Below are 21,937 nucleotides of genomic sequence, written 5' to 3'. Positions count from 1 at the left end.
AGTATGACATGACGGCGAGTATGACATGACGGCGAGTATGACATGACGGCGAGTATGGCATGACGGCGAGTATGACATGACGGCGAGTATGACATGATGGGAAGTATGACATGACGGCGAGTATGACATGACGGGAAGTATGACATGACGGCGAGTATGACATGACGGTGAGTATGACATGACGGCGAGTATGACATGACGGTGAGTATGACATGACGGCGAGTATGACATGACGGCGAATATGACATGACGGCGAGTATGACATGACGGGAAGTATGACATGACGGGAAGTATGACATAACGGCGAGTATGACATGACGGCGAGCATGACATGACGGCGAGTATGACATGACGGCGAGTATGACATGACGGCGAGTATGACATGACGGTGAGTATGACATGACGGGAAGTATGACATGACGGCGAGTATGACATGACGGTGCGTATGACATGACGGCGAGTATGACATGACGGCGAGTATGACATGAGAGGAGGAAGCGTGACGTGAAGGAGGGAAGTCTCGTACCTGGACGTGAAGATGTGGCTGGACGAGCAGTGTTACCAGTCCGTCCGCCAAGCCAGGGGTCTCCACCACTAGAACCTCCACCTGACAACCACACAATGACTTCATCATACTTTATCCACATTATATAAACATTATAGAAACATGATACAAATATGGTATAAACATTGTATAAACATTATACAAATGTTATACAAACATGATATACAAATCATACAAACATTATACAGATATATAAACATTATATAAACAATTTAAGAACATTGTACAAATATCATATAAACATTACACAAACATCATAAAAATATTAGTTAAACATTATAAAAACATCATATAAAATTATACAAACATCATGCCAATGTTATATAAACATTACATAAACATCATATGAAATTATACAAAATTATATAAATATTATATAAACATTATAGAAACATCACAAAAAACATCATATAAACATTATATAAACATCATATAAAAATCATAAAAACATACAAACTTTTACAAACATTATATAAGCATTATATAAACATATATCAAACATTATATAAATATTATACAAACTTTATATACACATCGTATAAACATTATACAAACATTTCATATAGATTGTACAAACTTTACATGAACATTATATCTTCCTCTCAACATCTAAATGTTTTCCTACACTAAAGTTAGGTTAAGTTAACCAGACGTAACGTAATCGAATGTCATCTTCGGTAAGTTGATCTCAGTAACGTGAACTATACACACACCAGGTGGGCGAGGCCAGTTTTGTTCTGTGTCGTTGGTCAACCATTTCTCTTACATTTTCTTAATGATATCATGTCTTAATTACATTATACACAGACAGAGAAAAACCTCGCTATATATTTACCATCCATGATGAGTATATTATGACTGATCATAAATGTAAGATATATAAACCCATAACATCAACACAAGATATATGACCCATAACATTAATACAACATATATTACCCATAACATTAATATAAGATATATTAACCACAACATTAATACAAGATACATTACAAATAATATCAATTATTATTTTTATCTTTTTTATTTTCCCTTTGTCGCTGTCTCCCACGTTAGCGAGGTAGCGCAAGGAAACAGACGAAAGAATGGCCCAACTCACCCACATACTCATGTATATACATACACGTTCACACACGCAAATATACATACCTATACATCTCAACGTATACATATATATACACAGACATATACATATATATACACATGTACATAATTCATACTGTCTGCCGTTATTCATTTCCATCGCCACCAAGCCACACATGATATAACAACCCCCTCCCCCCTCATGTGCCCGAGGTAGCGCTAAGAAAAGACAATAAAAGCCACTTTCGTTCACAGTCAGTCTTTAGCTGTCATATAATAATGCACCGAAACCACAGCTCCCTTTCCACATCCAGGCACCACAAAACTTTCCATGGTTTACCCCAGACGCTTCACATGCCCTGGTTCAATCCATTGAGATCATGTCGACCCCGGTATACCACATCGTTCCAATTCACTCTATTCATGCACGCCTTTCACCCTCCTGCATGTTCAGGCCCCGAACACTCAAAATCATTTTCACTCCATATTTCCACCTCCAATTTGGTCTCCCTCTTCTCCTCGTTCCCTCCACGTCTTTCCTCACTCATTCTCTCCATGTGACCAAACCAATTCAAAACACCCTCTTCTGCTCTCTCAACCACACTCTTGTTATTACAACACATCTTTCTTATCCTATTATTACTTACTCGATCAAACCACCTCACACCCCATATTGGACTCAAACATCTCATTTCCAGCACATCCACCCTTCTCCGCACAACTCTATCCATAGCCCACGCCTCGCAGCCATATAACATTGTTGGAACCACTATTCCTTCAAACATACCCATTTTTGCTTTCCGAGATAATGTTCTCAACTTCCACACATTCTTCAACACTCCCAGAACTTTCGCCCCCTCCCCCACCCTATGACTCACTTTCGCTTCCATGGTTCCATCCGCTGCCAGATCCACTCCCAGATATCTAAAACACTTCACTTCCTCCAGTTTTTCTCCATTTAAACTTACCTCCCAATTGACTTGTCCCTCACCCCTACTGTACCTAATAACCTTGCTCTTATTCACATTTACTCTCATCTTTCTTCTTTCACACACTTTGCTAATCTCAGTCACCAGCTTCTGCAGTCTCTCACACGAATCAGCCACCAGCGCTGTATCATCAGCGAACAACAACTGACTCACTTCCCAAGCTCTCTCATCCACAACAGACTGCATGCTTGCCCCTCTTTCCAAAGCTCTTGCATTCACCTCCCTAACAACCCCATCCATAAACAAATTAAACTACCATGGAGACATCACACACCCCTGCCGCAAACCGACATTCACTGAGAACCAATCACTTTCCTCTCTTCCTACAAGTACAAATGCCTTACATCATCGATAAAAACTTTTCACTGCTTCTAACAACTTGCCTCCCACACCATATATTCTTAATACCTTCCACAGAGATCTCTATCAACTCTATCATATGCCTTCCCTAGATCCATAAATGCTACATACAAATCCATTGGCTTTTCTAAGTATTTCTCACATACATTCCTCAAAGCAAACACCTGATCCACACATCTTTTACCACTTCTGAAACCACATTGCTCTTCCCCATGCCTTCACCCTCTGAATCAATACTCTCCCATATAATTTCCTAGGAATACACAACAAACCTATACCTCTGTAATTTCAGCACTCACTTTAATCCCCTTTGCCTTTGTACAATGGCACTATGCAAGCATTCCGCCAATCCTCAGGCACCTCAACATGAGTCATACATACATCAAATAACCTTACCAACCAGTCAACAATACAGTCATCCCCTTTTTTAGTAGATTCCACTGCAATACCATCCAAACCTGCTGCCTTGCCGGCTTTCATCTTCCGCAAAGCTTTTACTACCTCCTCTCTGTTTACCAAATCATTCTCTTTAACCCTCTCACCTTGCACACCACCTCGACCAAAACACCCTATATCTGCCATTCTATCATCAAACACATTCAACAAACCTTCAGAATACTCACTTCATCTTCTCACATCACCATTACTTGTTATCACCTTCCCATTAGCCCTCTTCACAGAAGTTCCCATTTGCTCCCTTGTCTTACGCACTTTATTTACCTCCTTCCAAAACACCTTTTTATTCTCCCTAAAATTTAATGATACTCTCTCAACCCAACTCTCATTTGCCCTCTTTTTCACCTCTTGCACCTTTCTCTTGACCTCCTGCCTCTTTCTTTTATACATCTCCCAGTCATTTGCGCTATTTCCCTGCAAAAATCGTCCAAATGCCTCTCTCTTCTCTTTCACTAATAATCTTACCTCTTCATCCCACCACTCACTACCCTTTCTAATCTGCCCATCTCCCACGCTTCTCATGCCACAAGCATCTTTTGCGCAAGCCATCACTGCTTCCCTAAATACATCCCATTCGTCCCCCACTCCCCTTATGTTCTTTGTTCTCACCTTTTTCTATTCTGCACTCACACAAGTCTCCTTCCCAAGCAGACTTATTCTCACCACTCTTTTCATCCCAACATTCTCTCTTCTTTTCTGACAACCTCTACAAATCCTCACCTTCGCCTCCACAAGATAATGATCAGACATCCCTCCAGTTGCACCCTCAGCACATTAACATCCAAAAGTCTCTCATTCACGCGCCTATCAATTGACACGTAATCCAATAACGCTCTCTGGCCATATCTCCTACTTACATACGTATACCAGGTATTCCCAATCACCAGTCCTTTTTCAGCACATAAATCTACAAGCTCTTCACCATTTCCATTTACAACACTGAACACCCCATGTTCACCAATTATTTCCTCAACTGCCACATTATTCACCTTTGCATTCAAATCACCCATCATTATAACCCGGTCTCGTGCATCAAAACTACTAACACACTCACTCAACTGCTCCCAAAACACTTGCCTCTCATGATCTTTCTTCTCATGCCCAGGTGCATATGCACCAATAATCACCCATCTCTCTTCATCCACTTTCTGTTTTACTTTCTTACACTCTATCACATACTCCACCACTCCTGTTTTAGGAGTAGTGGTACTCCTTCCCTTGCTCTTGTCCTCTCACTAACCCCTGACTTTACTCCCAAGACATTCCTAAACCACTCTTCTCCTTTAACATTAATACAAGATATATTACCCATAACATTAATGCAACAAATATTACCCATGATAATGATACAAGATATAGGGGATAAGGGAGAAAGAATACTTTCCTCGAGTTCCCCGCTTGTCGTAGAAAGCGACTAAAGGGGACGGGAGCGGAGAGGCTAGAAACCGTCCCTTCCTGTATTTTAACTTATAAAAGGGGAAACAGAAAGAGTCACGGGGAGAGTACTCATCCTCCTCGAAGGCTCAGGTTGGGGTGTCTAAATGTGTGTGGATGTAACCAAGATGAGAAAAAAAAGGAGAGATAGGTAGTATGTTTGAGGAAAGGAAACTGGATATTTTGGATCTGAGTGAAACGAAGCTCAAGGGTAAAGGGTTTGGGAATGTTTAGGGAGTAAAGTCAGGGGTTACTGAGAGGAAAAGAGCAAAGGAAGGAGATGCACTACTCCTGAAACAGGAGGTGTGGGAGTATGTGATAGAATGTAAGAAAGTAAACTCTAGATTGATATGGGTAAAACTGAAAGTGGATAGGAAGAAATTGGTGATTATTGGTGCCTATGCACTTGGTCATGAGAAGAAAGAACATGAGAGCCAAGTGTTTTGGGAGCAGCTGAGTTAGTGTGTTAGGAGATTTGATGCATGAGACCGGGTTATAGTGATGTGTGACTTAAATGCAAAGGTGAGCCATGTGGTAGTTGAGGGAGTAATTGGTGTACATGGGGTGTTCAGTGTTGTAAATGGAAATGGTGAAAAGCCTGTACATTTGTGTGCAGAAAATTGCTGATGATTGGGAATACCTAGTTTAAAAAGAGAGATATACATAAGTATACGTATGTAAGTAGAAGAGATAGACAGAGAGCGTTATTGGATTAAGTGTTACTTGATAGGCGCGGGAAAGAAAGACTTTTGGATGTTAATGTGCTGAAAGGTGCTACTGGAGGGATGTCTGATCATAATCTTGTGGAGGCGAAGGTGAAGATTTGTAGAGGTTGTCAGAAAAGAGGAGAGAATGTTGGGGTGAAAAGAGTGGTGAGAGTAAGTGAGCTTGGGAAGGAGACTTGTATGAGGAAGCACCAGGAGAGACTGAGTGCATAATGGAAAAACGTAAGAGCAAAGGACGTAAAGGGAATGAGGGAGGAATGGGATGCATTTAAGGAAGCAGTGATGGCTTGCGCAAAAGACGCTTGTGGCATGAGAAGCGTGGGAGGTGGGCAGATCAGAAAAGGTAGTGAGTGGTGGGATGAAGAAGTATGATTATTAGTGAAAGAGAAGAGAGAGGCATTTGGACGATTTTTGCAGGAAAATAATGCAAATGACTGGGAGATGTATAAAAGAAAGAGGCAGGTCAAGAGAAAGGTGGAAGAGGTGAAAAAGAGGGCAAAGAAAGTCAGGGTGAGAGAGTATCATTAAATTTTAGGGATAATAAAAAGATATTTTGGAAGGATGTAGATAAAGTCCGTAAGACAAGAGAAAAAATGGGAACATGCGTGAACGGGGATAATGGGGAGGTACTAAAAAGTAGTGGTGATGTGAAGAGATGGAGTGAGTATTTTGAAGGTTTGTTGATGTCTTAGATGATAGAGTAGCAGATATAGGGTGTTTTGTTCGAGGTGGTGTGCGAAGTGAGAGGGTTAGGGAGAATGATTTGGTAAATAGAGAAGCGGTAGTGAAAGCTTTGCGGAAGATGAAAGCCGGCAAGGCTGCGGGTTTGGATTGTATTGCATTGGAATTTATCAAAAAGGGGGTGTTGTAGGGGAGTATTGGGTTACTTGATGTGGTGGGGGAGTATTGGGATACTTGATGTGGTAGGGGAGTATTGGGATACTTAATGTGGTAGGGGAGTATTGGGATACTTAATGTGGTAGGGGAGTATTGGGATACTTGATGTGGTGGGGGAGTATTGGGATACTTGATGTGGTAGGGGAGTATTGGGATACTTAATGTGGTAGCGGAGTATTGGGATACTTGATGTGGTAGGGGAGTATTGGGATACTTGATGTGGTAGGGGAGTATTGGGATACTTGATGTGGTGGGGGAGTATTGGGATACTTGATGTGGTAGCGGAGTATTGGGATACTTGATGTGGTAGGGGAGTATTGGGATACTTGATGTGGTAGCGGAGTATTGGGATACTTGACGTGGTAGGGGAGTATTGGGATACTTAATGTGGTAGGGGAGTATTGGGATACTTGACGTGGTAGGGGAGTATTGGGATACTTAATGTGGTGGTGGAGTATTGGGATACTTGACGTGGTGGTGGAGTATTGGGATACTTAATGTGGTAGGGGAGTATTGGGATACTTGACGTGGTAGGGGAGTATTGGGATACTTGATGTGGTGGGGGAGTATTGGGATACTTGATGTGGTGGGGGAGTATTGGGATACTTAATGTGGTAGGGGAGTATTGGGATACTTGACGTGGTAGGGGAGTATTGGGATACTTGATGTGGTAGCGGAGTATTGGGATACTTGATGTGGTAGCGGAGTATTGGGATACTTGATGTGGTAGGGGAGTATTGGGATACTTGATGTGGTGGGGGAGTATTGGGATACTTGATGTGGTAGCGGAGTATTGGGATACTTGATGTGGTAGGGGAGTATTGGGATACTTGATGTGGTAGGGGAGTATTGGGATACTTGATGTGGTGGGGGAGTATTGGGATACTTGATGTGGTAGGGGAGTATTGGGATACTTGATGTGGTAGGGGAGTATTGGGATACTTGATGTGGTGGGGGAGTATTGGGATACTTGATGTGGTAGCGGAGTATTGGGATACTTGATGTGGTAGGGGAGTATTGGGATACTTGATGTGGTAGCGGAGTATTAGGATACTTGATGTGGTTCAATTGTTTCCTCAAGTGGGAGGGGCGACTAGCAGGTGGGTATGTGTGTGTTGACCGGCTGCCACAATATCCAACCATCACACTCTCTCTCTCTCTCTCTCTCTCTCTCTCTCTCTCTCTCTCTCTCTCTCTCTCTCTCTCTCTCTCTCTCTCTCTCTCTCTCTCTCTCTCTCTCTCTCTCTCTCTCTCTCTCCCTCTCTCTCTCACCTGTGTGGTATTGAAGGCCAGCGCGATGGTAGAGAGAGGGAAGCAGGTCACCCGCCACACGTCCCCCAGCGGCAGCTCCTGCAGTGGAGGAGGAACCAAGACATTATGGTGACCAGGCACCTCCTCCCCTACACCTTGTATGATACAACATCATCATGATCATGATGAACATAATTGTTCTATCATCATCATGATCATGAATATAATTGTTCTATCATCACGATGATGATGATCATGAACATAATTGTTCTATCATCATGATGATGTATATAATTGTTCTATCATCATGATGATGTATATAATTGTTCTATCATCATGATGATGTATATAATTGTTCTATCATCATGATGATGTATATAATTGTTCTATCATCATGATGATGTATATAATTGTTCTATCATCATGATCATGAATATAATTGTTCTATCATCATCATGATGATCATGAACATAATTGTTCTATCATCATGATGATGTATATAATTGTTCTATCATCATGATGATGTATATAATTGTTCTATCATCATGATGATGTATATAATTGTTCTATCATCATGATCATGTATATAATTGTTCTATCATCATGATCATGAATATAATTGTTCTATCATCATCATGATGATCATGAACATAATTGTTCTATCATCATGATGATGTATATAATTGTTCTATCATCATGATGATGTATATAATTGTTCTATCATCATGATCATGAATATAATTGTTCTATCATCATGATCATGAATATAATTGTTCTATCATCATGATGATGTATATAATTGTTCTATCATCATGATCATGAATATAATTGTTCTATCATCATCATCATGATGTATATAATTGTTCTATCATCATGATGATGTATATAATTGTTCTATCATCATGATCATGAATATAATTGTTCTATCATCATGATCATGAATATAATTGTTCTATCATGATGATGATGTATATAATTGTTCTATCATCATGATGATGTATATAATTGTTCTATCATCATGATGATGTATATAATTGTTCTATCATCATGATCATGAATATAATTGTTCTATCATCATGATGATGTATATAATTGTTCTATCATCATGATGATGTATATAATTGTTCTATCATCATGATGATGTATATAATTGTTCTATCATCATGATGATGTATATAATTGTTCTATCATCATGATGATGTATATAATTGTTCTATCATCATCATGATGTATATAATTGTTCTATCATCATGATGATGTATATAATTGTTCTATCATCATCATTATGTATATAATTGTTCTATCATCATGATGATGTATATAATTGTTCTATTATCATGATCATGAATATAATTGTTCTATCATCATCATGATGTATATAATTGTTCTATCATCATGATGATGTATATAATTGTTCTATCATCATGATGATGTATATAATTGTTCTATCATCATCATGATGTATATAATTGTTCTATCATCATGATCATGAATATAATTGTTCTATCATCATGATGATGTATATAATTGTTCTATCATCATCATGATGTATATAATTGTTCTATCATCATGATGATGATCATGAACATAATTGTTCTATCATCATGATGATGTATATAATTGTTCTATCATCATGATGATGTATATAATTGTTCTATCATCATGATGATGTATATAATTGTTCTATCATCATGATGATGTATATAATTGTTCTATCATCATGATGATGTATATAATTGTTCTATCATCATGATCATGAATATAATTGTTCTATCATCATGATGATGTATATAATTGTTCTATCATCATGATCATGAATATAATTGTTCTATCATCATGATAATGTATATAATTGTTCTATCATCATGATGTATATAATTGTTCTATCATCATGATGATGTATATAATTGTTCTATCATCATCATGATGTATATAATTGTTCTATCATCATGATCATGAATATAATTGTTCTATCATCATGATGATGTATATAATTGTTCTATCATCATCATGATGTATATAATTGTTCTATCATCATGATCATGAATATAATTGTTCTATCATCATGATGATGTATATAATTGTTCTATCATCATCATGATGTATATAATTGTTCTATCATCATGATGATGATCATGAACATAATTGTTCTATCATCATGATGATGTATATAATTGTTCTATCATCATGATGATGTATATAATTGTTCTATCATCATGATGATGTATATAATTGTTCTATCATCATGATGATGTATATAATTGTTCTATTATCATGATCATGAATATAATTGTTCTATCATCATGATGAATATAATTGTTCTATCATGATGATGATGAATATAATTGTTCTATCATCATGATCATGAACATAATTGTTCTATCATGATGATGAAGATAATTGTGCTATCATGATCATGAACATAAATGTTTTATCATCATGATGAACATAATTGTTCTATCATAATGATGATGATCATAACTGTTCTATCATGATTATGAATATAATTGTTCTATCATGATGATGAACATAACTGTTCTATCATAATCATGAACATAATTATTCTATCATGATCGTGAACATAATTGTTCTATCATCATCATGAACAGAATTGTTCTATCATGATGAACATAGTTGTTCTATCATGATCATGAATATAATTGTTCTATCATTATGATGAACATAACTGTTCTATCATAATCAGGAACATAATTGTTTTATCATGATGATGAACATAATTGTTCTATCATCATGATCATGAACATAATTGTTCTATCATCATGATCATGAACATAATTGTTCTATCATCATGATCATGAACATAATTGTTCTATCGTGATCATGAACATAATAGTTCTATCATTATCATGAACATAATTGTTCTATCATGATCATGAACATATTTGTTCTATCATTATCATGAACATAATTGTTCTACCATGATCATGAACATAATTCTATCATGATCATAAACATAATTGTTCTATCATGATCATGAACATAATTGTTCTATCATGATCATGAACATAATTGTTCTATCATGATCATGAACATAATTGTTCTATCATGATCATGAACATAATTCTATCATGATCATAAACATAATTGTTCTATCATGATCATAAACATAATTGTTCTATCATGATCATGAACATAATTATTCTATCATGATCATGAACATAATTGTTCTATCATGATGATGATGAATATAATTGTTCTATCATCATGATCATGAACATAATAGTTCTATCATTATCATGAACATAATTGTTCTATCATGATCATGAACATAATTGTTCTATCATGATCATGAACATAATTGTTCTATCATGATCATGAACATAATTGTTCTATCATGATCATGAACATAATTCTATCATGATCATAAACATAATTGTTCTATCATGATCATGAACATAATTGTTCTATCATGATCATGAACATAACTGTTCTATCATGATCGTAAAGATGATTGTTCTATCATGATCATGAACATAACTGTTCTATCACGTACGTAGGCTGACGTGGTCCTGCTGATGACTTACCTCCTGGCTGACGTACTCACGTAGCCTGACGTGGTCCTGCTGATGACTCACCTCCTGGCTGACGTACTCACGTAACCTGACGTGGTCCTGCTGATGACTTACCTCCTGGCTGACGTACTCACTTAGGCTGACGTGGTCCTGCTGATGACTTACCTCCTGGCTGACGTACTCACGTAGCCTGACGTAGTCCTGCTGATGACTTACCTCCTGGCTGACGTACTCACGTAGGCTGACGTGGTCCTGCTGATGACTTACCTCCTGGCTGACGTACTCACGTAGCCTGACGTGGTCCTGCTGATGACTTACCTCCTGGCTGACGTACTCACGTAGCCTGACGTGGTCCTGCTGATGACTCACCTCCTGGCTGACGTACTCACGTAGCCTGACGTGGTCCTGCTGATGACTCACCTCGTGGCTGACGTACTCACGTAGCCTGATGTGGTCCTGCTGATGACTCACCTCCTGGCTGACGTACTCACGTAGCCTGACGTGGTCCTGCTGATGACTCACCTCCTGGCTGACGTACTCACGTAGCCTGACGTGGTCCTGCTGATGACTTACCTCCTGGCTGACGTACTCACGTAGCCTGACGTGGTCCTGCTGATGACTTACCTCCTGGCTGACGTACTCACGTAGCCTGACGTGGTCCTGCTGATGACTTACCTCCTGGCTGACGTACTCACGTAGCCTGACGTGGTCCTGCTGATGACTTACCTCCTGGCTGACGTACTCACGTAGCCTGACGTGGTTCTGCTGATGACTTACCTCCTGGCTGACGTACTCACGTAGCCTGACGTGGTCCTGCTGATGACTTACCTCCTGGCTGACGTACTCACGTAACCTGACGTGGTCCTGCTGATGACTCACCTCCTGGCTGACGTACCCACGTAGCATGACGTGGTACTGCTGATGACTTACCTCCTGGCTGACGTACTCACGTAGGCTGACGTGGTACTGCTGATGACTCACCTCCTGGCTGATGTACTCACGTAGGCTGACGTGGTCCTGCTGATGACTCCCCTCATGACTGACGTACACTCAACTTCTGGCTGACTTACTCACGTAGCCTGACGTGGTATTGCTGATGACTTACCTCCTGGCTGACGTACTCACGTAACCTGACGTGGTCCTGCTGATGACTTACCTCCTGGGTGACGTACTCACGTAGCCTGACTGTGGTCCTGCTGATGACTCACCTGGCTGACGTACTCACATAGCCTGACGTGGTCCTGCTGATGATTCACCTGCTGACTGGCGTACTCACGTAGCCTGACGTGGTCCTGCTGATGACTCACTTCCTGGCTGACGTACTCACGTAGCCTGACGTGGTCCTGCTGATGACTTACCTCCTGGCTGACGTACTCACGTAGCCTGACGTGGTCCTGCTGATGACTTACCTCCTGGCTGACGTACTCACGTAGCCTGACGTGGTCCTGCTGATGAATCTCTCCTGGCTGACGTACTCACGTAGCCTGACGTGGTCCTGCTAATGACTTACCTCCTGGCTGACGTACTCACATAGCCTGACGTGGTCCTGCTGATGACTTACCTCCTGGCTGACGTACTCACATAGCCTGACGTGGTCCTGCTGGTGACTTACCTCCTGGCTGACGTACCCACGTAGCCTGACGTGGTCCTGCTGATGAATCTCTCCTGGCTGACGTACTCACATAGCCTGACGTGGTCCTGCTGATGACTCACCTCCTGACTGACGTACTCACGTAGCCTGACGTGGTCCTGCTGATGACTTACCTCCTGGCTGACGTACTCACGTAGCCTGACGTGGTCCTGCTGATGAATCTCTCCTGGCTGACGTACTCACGTAGCCTGACGTGGTCCTGCTGATGACTTACCTCCTGGCTGACGTACTCACATAGCCTGACGTGGTCCTGCTGATGATTCACCTCCTGGCTAACGTATTCACGTAGCCTGACGTGGTCCTGCTGATGAATCTTTCGTGGCTGACGTACTCACGTAGCCTGACGTGGTCCTACTGATGACTTACCTCCTGGCTGACGTACTCACGTAGCCTGACGTGGTCCTGCTGATGACTCACCTCGTGGCTGACGTACTCACTTAGCCTGACGTGGTCCTGCTGATGACTTACCTCCTGGCTGACGTACTCACGTAGCCTGACGTGGTCCTGCTGATGACTTACCTCCTGGCTGACGTACTCACGTAGCCTGACGTGGTCCTGCTGATGACTTACCTCTTGGCTGACGTACCCACGTAGCCTGACGTGGTCCTGCTGATGACTCACCTCGTGGCTGACGTACCCACGTAGCCTGACGTGGTCCTGCTGATGACTTACCTCTTGGCTGACGTACTCACGTAGCCTGACGTGGTCCTACTGATGACTTACCTCTTGGCTGACGTACTCACGTAGCCTGACGTGGTCCTGCTGATGACTCACCTCCTGGCTGACGTACCCACGTAGCCTGACGTGGTCCTGCTGATGACTTACCTCTTGGCTGACGTACTCACGTAGCCTGACGTGGTCCTGCTGATGACTTACCTCCTGGCTGACGTACTCACGTAGCCTGACGTGGTCCTGCTGATGACTTACCTCTTGGCTGACGTACTCACGTAGCCTGACGTGGTCCTGCTGATGCAGCCTGAGTGTGTGCGTGAGTCTTGGCAGGTCGGCCCCCCGGGTGCGCCACATCCACCGCTGTGACGAAAATAAGACTTATGATGTCGTGTCTGCTACCATGATGACTGCTACCATGATGACTGCTACCATGATGGCTGCTACCATGATGGCTGCTACCATGATGACTGCCACCATGATGGCTGCTACCATGATGGCTGCTACCATGATGACTGCCACCATGATGGCTGCTACCATGATGACTGCCACCATGATGGCTGCTACCATGATGGCTGCTACCATGATGGCTGCTACCATGATGACTGCCTCCATGATGGCTGCTACCATGATGACTGCCACCATGATGGCTGCTACCATGATGACTGCTACCATGATGGCTGCTACCATGATGGCTGCTACCATGATGACTGCTACCATGATGACTGCCACCATGATGGCTGCTACCATGATGACTGCTACCATGATGGCTGCTACCATGATGGCTGCTACCATGATGACTGCCACCATGATGGCTGCTACCATGATGGCTGCTACCATGATGGCTGCTACCATGATGGCTGCTACCATGATGACTGCCACCATGATGGCTGCTACCACGATGACTGCTACCATGATGGCTGCTCCCACGATGGCTGCTACCATGAAGGCTGCTACCTTGATGGCTGCTACCATGATGGCTGCTACCATGATGGCTGCTACCATGATGACTGCTACCATGATGACTGCTACCATGATGACTGCCACCATGATGGCTGCTACCATGATGACTGCTACCATGATGACTGCTACCATGATGACTGCTACCATGATGGCTGCTACCATGATGACTGCTACCATGATGACTGCTACCATGATGACTGCCACCATGATGGCTGCTACCATGATGACTGCTACCATGATGGCTGCTACCATGATGACTGCCACCATGATGGCTGCTACCATGATGACTGCTACCATGATGGCTGCTACCATGATGACTGCCACCATGATGGCTGTTACCATGATGACTGCTACCATGATGGCTGCTACCATGATGACTGCCACCATGATGGCTGCTACCATGATGACTGCCACCATCATGGCTGCTACCATGATGACTGCCACCATGATGGCTGCTACCATGATGGCTGCTACCATGATGACTGCTACCATGATGACTGCTACCATGATGGCTGCTACCATGATGACTGCTACCATGATGACTGCCACCATGATGGCTGCTACCATGATGACTGCTACCATGATGACTGCTACCATGATGACTGCCACCATGATGACTGCCACCATGATGGCTGCTACCATGATGACTGCTACCATGATGGCTGCTACCATGATGACTGCCACCATGATGACTGCTACCATGATGACTGCCACCATGATGACTGCCACCATGATGGCTGCTACCATGAAGGCTGCTACCATGATGGCTGCTACCATGATGACTGCCACCATGATGACTGCTACTATGATGACTGCTACCATGATGACTGCCACCATGATGGCTGCTACCATGATGACTGCTACCATGATGGCTGCTACCATGATGACTGCCACCATGATGGCTGCTACCATGATGACTGCTACCATGATGGCTGCTACCATGATGACTGCCACCATGATGGCTGCTACCATGATGACTGCTACCATGATGGCTGCTACCATGATGACTGCTACCATGATGACTGCTACCATGATGACTGCCACCATGATGGCTGCTACCATGATGACTGCCACCATGATGGCTGCTACCATGATGACTGCCACCATGATGGCTGCTACCATGATGGTTGCCACCATGATGGTTGATACCGTGATGGCTGCCACCATGATGACTGATACCAGGATGGCTGCCACCATAATGGCTGCCACCATGATGGCTACCGCCATGATGGCTGCCACCATGATGGCTGCCGGGGAAGCTATCATTAGAGACATGTGGAGGAACACGTCGTGAATAATCACTTGATCCTACAAGTCTCATACAAGCCTGCCTCCATGTCTTCATGCAGTATGCACAAGCCACAGTGAGACACAAGCAATACATAGAACATTTCTGGACGTCCGGAAGACCAAGTTAAACGGACGCACAAAGTCCAAGTCTTGGGCGTTACTGATGGCACGGGATATCAGCCAGTGACGTGAGAGGAAGCAGAGAGTCATAATGATCATCACCACACGTTACTGCATCATCACCACCCGTTACTGCATCATCACCACACGTTACTGCATCATCACTACCCGTTACTGCATCATCACCACACGTTACTGCATCATCACCACACGTTACTGCATCATCATCACCACCCGTTACTGCATCATCACCACACGTTACTGCATCATCACCACCCGTTACTGCATCATTACCACCCGTTACTGCATCATCACCACCCGTTACTGCATCATCACCACACGTTACTGCATCATCACCACCCGTTACTGCATCATCACTACCCGTTACTGCATCATTACCACCCGTTACTGCATCATCACCACCCGTTACTGCATCATCACCACCCGTTACTGCATCATTACCACACGTTACTGCATCATCACCACCCGTTACTGCATCATCACCACCCGTTACTGCATCATCACCACCCGTTACTGCATCATCACCACCCGTTACTGCATCATCACCACACGTTACTGCATCATTACCACCCGTTACTGCATCATCACCACCCGTTACTGCATCATCACCACACGTTACTGCATCATCACCACACGTTACTGCATCATTACCACCCGTTACTGCATCATCACCACACGTTACTGCATCATCACCACCCGTTACTGCATCATTACCACCCGTTACTGCATCATCACCACACGTTACTGCATCATCACCACACGTTACTGCATCATCACCACCCGTTACTGCATCATCACCACCCGTTACTGCATCATCACCACCCGTTACTGCATCATCACCACCCGTTACTGCATCATCACCACACGTTACTGCATCATCACCACACGTTACTGCATCATCACCACACGTTACTGCATCATCACCACCCGTTACTGCATCATCACCACCCGTTACTGCATCATCACCACCCGTTACTGCATCATCACCACCCGTTACTGCATCATCACCACCCGTTACTGCATCATCACCACACGTTACTGCATCATCACCACCCGTTACTGCATCATCACCAACCGTTACTGCATCATCACCAACCGTTACTGCATCATCACCACACGTTACTGCATCATCAGGACCCGTTACCGCATCATCACCACCCGTTACTGCATCATCACCACACGTTACTGCATCATCACCACACGTTACTGCATCATCACCACACGTTGCTGCATCATCACCACACGTTACTGCATCATCACCACACGTTACTGCATCATCACCACCCGTTACTGCATCATCACCACACGTTACTGCATCATCACCACACGTTACTGCATCATCACCACACGTTACTGCATCATCACCACACGTTACTGCATCATCACCACCCGTTACTGCATTATCATCACCACCCGTTACTGCATCATCACCATCCGTTACTGCATCATCACCACACGTTACTGCATCATCACCACACGTTACTGCATCATCACCACACGTTACTGCATCATCACCACCCGTTACTGCATCATCACCACACGTTACTGCATCATCACCACACGTTACTGCATCATCACCACCCGTTACTGCATCATCACCACACGTTACTGCATCATCACCACCCGTTACTGCATCATCACCACCCGTTACTGCATCATCACCACACGTTACTGCATCATCACCACACGTTACTGCATCATCACCACCCGTTACTGCATCATCACCACCCGTTACTGCATCATCACCACACGTTACTGCATCATCACCACACGTTACTGCATCATCACCACACGTTACTGCATCATCACCACCCGTTACTGCATCATCACCACCCGTTACTACATCATCACCACACGTTACTGCATCATCACCACACGTTACTGCATCATCACCACACGTTACTGCATCATCACCACCAGTTACTGCATCATCACCACACGTTACTGCATCATCACCACACGTTACTGCATCATCACCACCAGTTACTGCATCATCACCACACGTTACTGCATCATCACCACACGTTACTGCATCATCACCACCAGTTACTGCATCATCACCACACGTTACTGCATCATCACCACACGTTACTGCATCATCACCACACGTTATTGCATCATCACCACCCGTTACTGCATTATCACCACACGTTACTGCATCATCACCACCCGTTATTGCATCATCACCACCCGTTACTGCATCATCACCACACGTTACTGCATCATCACCACACGTTACTGCATCATCACCACCCGTTACTGCATCATCACCACCCGTTACTGCATCATCACCACCCGTTACTGCATCATCACCACACGTTACTGCATCATCACCACACGTTACTGCATCATCACCACCCGTTACTGCATCATCACCACACGTTACTGCATCATCACCACCCGTTACTGCATCATCACCACACGTTACTGCATCATCACCACCCGTTACTGCATCATCACCACACGTTACTGCATCATCACCACACGTTACTGCATCATCACCACCCGTTACTGCATCATCACCACACGTTACTGCATCATCACCACCCGTTACTGCATCATCACCACACGTTACTGCATCATCACCACACGTTACTGCATCATCACCACCCGTTACTGCATCATCACCACACGTTACTGCATCATCACCACCCGTTACTGCATCATCACCACACGTTACTGCATCATCACCACACGTTACTGCATCATCACCACACGTTACTGCATCATCACCACACGTTACTGCTGACGGCGTCCCTCAGGGACCACTACTTGCACCTGTACGATTCATCATAACTGTTCACGATATTCGGGTTGGTCTGTGTAACACAGTGTCCACATTGCAGACCACATGAAGATCGGAGGTGCCATATGAACTGGGGAAGATCCGCTGCGAAGATTACAAGATGTATTCACTGAATACTCTAGTAAATGATGATAAATGCCTTTCCACGTCAGCTGTTACGAGTAGGAAACCTAAAAGAAGATGTCATTGTGAACTTATGGTCCACAAGTGTGAGGGCAGCACGAGTGTGAGGGAGGTCCACAAGTGTGAGGGCAGCACGAGTGTGAGGGAGGTCCACAAGTGTGAGGGCAGCACGAGTGTGAGGGAGGTCCACAAGTGTGAGGGCAGCACGAGTGTGAGGGAGGTCCACAAGTGTGAGGGCAGCACGAGTGTGAGGGAGGTCCACAAGTGTGAGGGCAGCACGAGTGTGAGGGAGGTCCACAAGTGTGAGGGCAGCACGAGTGTGAGGGAGGTCCACAAGTGTGAGGGCAGCACGAGTGTGAGGGAGGTACGTGTCTTCAGTGACACATTCTCCCAGCATTGCACTGTGAAGGTGTCAGGATAAACAATTGTAGGTTAGCATATGTAAACAGAAACTTTAGGTTGACAAACAAGGATGTGGCATTGCTGCTCTACATAAGGCTAGTCTGACTGGGGTGTGGGGTTGTCTGTCTACCCAGCACTACAAGACTGGGGCGGGGGGATGGTCATGTCATAGGTGTTCGGGACTTACCGACTCTATGACGTCAGCGTCGGTGACGCAGGCGTTGAGCAGGGCGACGTGGTGGGCCGGGGAACAGAAGGGTGGGCTGGATTGGTGGGCCGGGCAGCAGGAGGGTGGGCTGGAGTGGTGGGCCAGGAGGGAGTGGAAGTTGCCACGTTGTGCCTCGAGCAGCAGCCCTTGCCAGCTGGGCCCCTCCAACACCTCCGTCACCAGGTTCGCTCCACCACCTGCACCCACCACCATGTACACGCCGCCAACCTGTCATGTACACGCACACTGGTTACTACAATGGGCCATCTGTACACTGGTTACTACAATGGGCCATCTGTACACTGGTTACTACTGAGGACCTGCTGTGCTCTGGTTACTACTGAGGACCTGCTGTACATTGGTTACTACTGAAGACCAGCTGTACACTGGTTACTACTGAGGACCAGCTGTACCCTGGTTACTACTGAGGACTAGCTGTACATTGGTTACTACTGAGGACAAGCTGTACACTGATTACTACTAAGGACCAGCTGTACCCTGGTTACTACTGAGGACCTGCTGTACACTGGTTACTACTGAGGACCAGCTGTACATTGGTTACTACTCTGAACCAGCTGTACAATGGCTACTTCTAAGGACTAGCTGTACCCTAGTTACTACTGTGGAACAGCTGTACATCAGTTACTTCTCTGGACTAGCTGTACAATGGTTACTGCTGAGGACCAGCTGTTCATTGGCTACTACTGAGGACCAGCTATACACTGGTTACTACTGTGGACCAGCTGTACACTGGTTACTACTGAGGTCCAGCTGTACCCTGGTTACTACTGAGGTCCAGCTGTACCCTGTTACTTCTTAAGACCAGCTGTACACTGGTTACTACTGAGGACCAGTTGTACATTGGTTACTACTGAGGACCAGCTGTACATTGGTTACTACTGAGGACCTGCTGTACACTGATTACTACTGAAGATCAGCTGTACACTGGCTACCAATGAGGAACAGCTGTACACTGGTTACTACTGAAGACCTACTATATACCGGTTAATAATGAGGACCAGCTGCACTCTTGGTACTACTGAGGACCAGCTGTACAATGGTTACTACTAAGGATTAGCTGTACACTATGTACTACTGAGGACCACCTGTACACTGATTACTACTGAGGACCAGCTGTATACTGGTTACTACTGAAGACCAGCTGTACACTGGTTACTACTGTAGTCCAGCTGTACACTGGTTACTGCCATGTTAAGCCTGGTGTCTGTCAGGTTGATCCTAATCTGTGCCATGTTAAGCCTGGTCTCCTACATGTTAAGCCTGGTCTCTACCATATTAAACCTGGTCTCTGCCATGTAAAGCCTAGTCTCTGCCATTTTAAGCCTGGTCTCTGCCATGTTAAGCCTGATCTCTGCCATGTTAAACTTGGTGTCTGTCAGGTTAATTCTTGTCTCTGCTATGTTAAGCCTGTCTCTTTCATGTTACGCCTGGTCTCTGTCATGTAAGTTTGGTCTCTGCCATGCTAAGCCTGTTCTCTGCCATGTTAAGCTTGGTCTCTGCCATGTGAAGCCTAGTCTCTGTCATGTTAAGCCTAGTCTCTGCCATGTAAAGCCTGGTCTATGCCATGTAAAACCTGGTCTCTGCCATGTTAAGTCTAGTCTCAGCAATGTCAAGAATGGTCCCTGTCATGTTCAGTCTGGTCTCTGCCATGCTAAGCCAGGTCTCTGCCATGTTAAGCCTGATCTCTTTCAAGTTAAGACTGGTCAGTGCCATGTTAAGCCTGATCTATTTCATGTTAAGCCTGGTCGATTCCATGTTAAGCATGATCTCTTTCACGCTAAACCTTGTCTGTGCCATGTTAAGCCACTTCTTTGCCATGTTAAGCCTGGTCTCTGCCATGTTAAGCCTATTCTCTTTCATGTTAAGTCTGGTCTCTGCCATATTAAGCCTGATCTCTTTCATGGCAAGCCTGGTCGATACCATGTTAAGCCTGATCTCTTTCATGTTAAGCCTGGTCTCTGCCATGTAAAGCCTGGTCTCTGCCGTGTTAAGCCTGATCTCTTTCATATAAAGCCTGCTCTCTTCCATGTTAAGACTGATCTCTTTCATGTTAAGCCTGATTTCTGCTATGTTAAACTTGGTGTCTGTCAGGTTAATCCTAGTCTCTGCTATGTTAAACCTGGTCCCTTTCATGTTAAGCCTGGTCTCTGTCATGAAAGTCTGGTCTCTGCCGTATTAAGCCTGATCTCTGCCATGTTAAACTTGGTGTCTGTCAGGTTAATCCTAGTCTATGCTATGTTAAGCCTGGTCTCTTCCATGTTAAGCCTTTTCTGTCATGTAAGTCTGGTCTCTGCCATATTAAGCCTGTTCTCTGCCATGTAAAGCCTGGTCTCTGCCATGTTAAGCCCAGTCTCAGCAATGTTAAGAATG

General features: G+C 44.1%; 1 protein-coding gene across 1 annotated transcript in view; it reads right to left on the bottom strand.

Annotated features, from left to right (window-relative positions):
• The window catches only part of LOC139757973 (uncharacterized), a 56,184-nt gene that overhangs the window by 11,244 nt on the left and 23,003 nt on the right, over positions 1 to 21,937 (bottom strand). Inside the window, exons 3-6 of the mRNA XM_071678910.1 lie at positions 19,526 to 19,774; positions 13,872 to 13,976; positions 7,782 to 7,859; positions 527 to 607 (exon numbers count right to left, since the gene is read on the bottom strand). Coding sequence (XP_071535011.1) covers positions 527 to 607; positions 7,782 to 7,859; positions 13,872 to 13,976; positions 19,526 to 19,774 — 513 coding nt within the window. The remainder of the gene's footprint in view (positions 1 to 526; positions 608 to 7,781; positions 7,860 to 13,871; positions 13,977 to 19,525; positions 19,775 to 21,937) is intronic.

Source organism: Panulirus ornatus, chromosome 29 (assembly GCF_036320965.1).
Source record: "Panulirus ornatus isolate Po-2019 chromosome 29, ASM3632096v1, whole genome shotgun sequence".
NCBI lineage: Eukaryota > Metazoa > Arthropoda > Malacostraca > Decapoda > Palinuridae > Panulirus > Panulirus ornatus.
The sequence above is the reverse complement of the archived record's forward strand: the minus strand, read 5'-3'. Positions and strand labels throughout refer to the sequence as shown.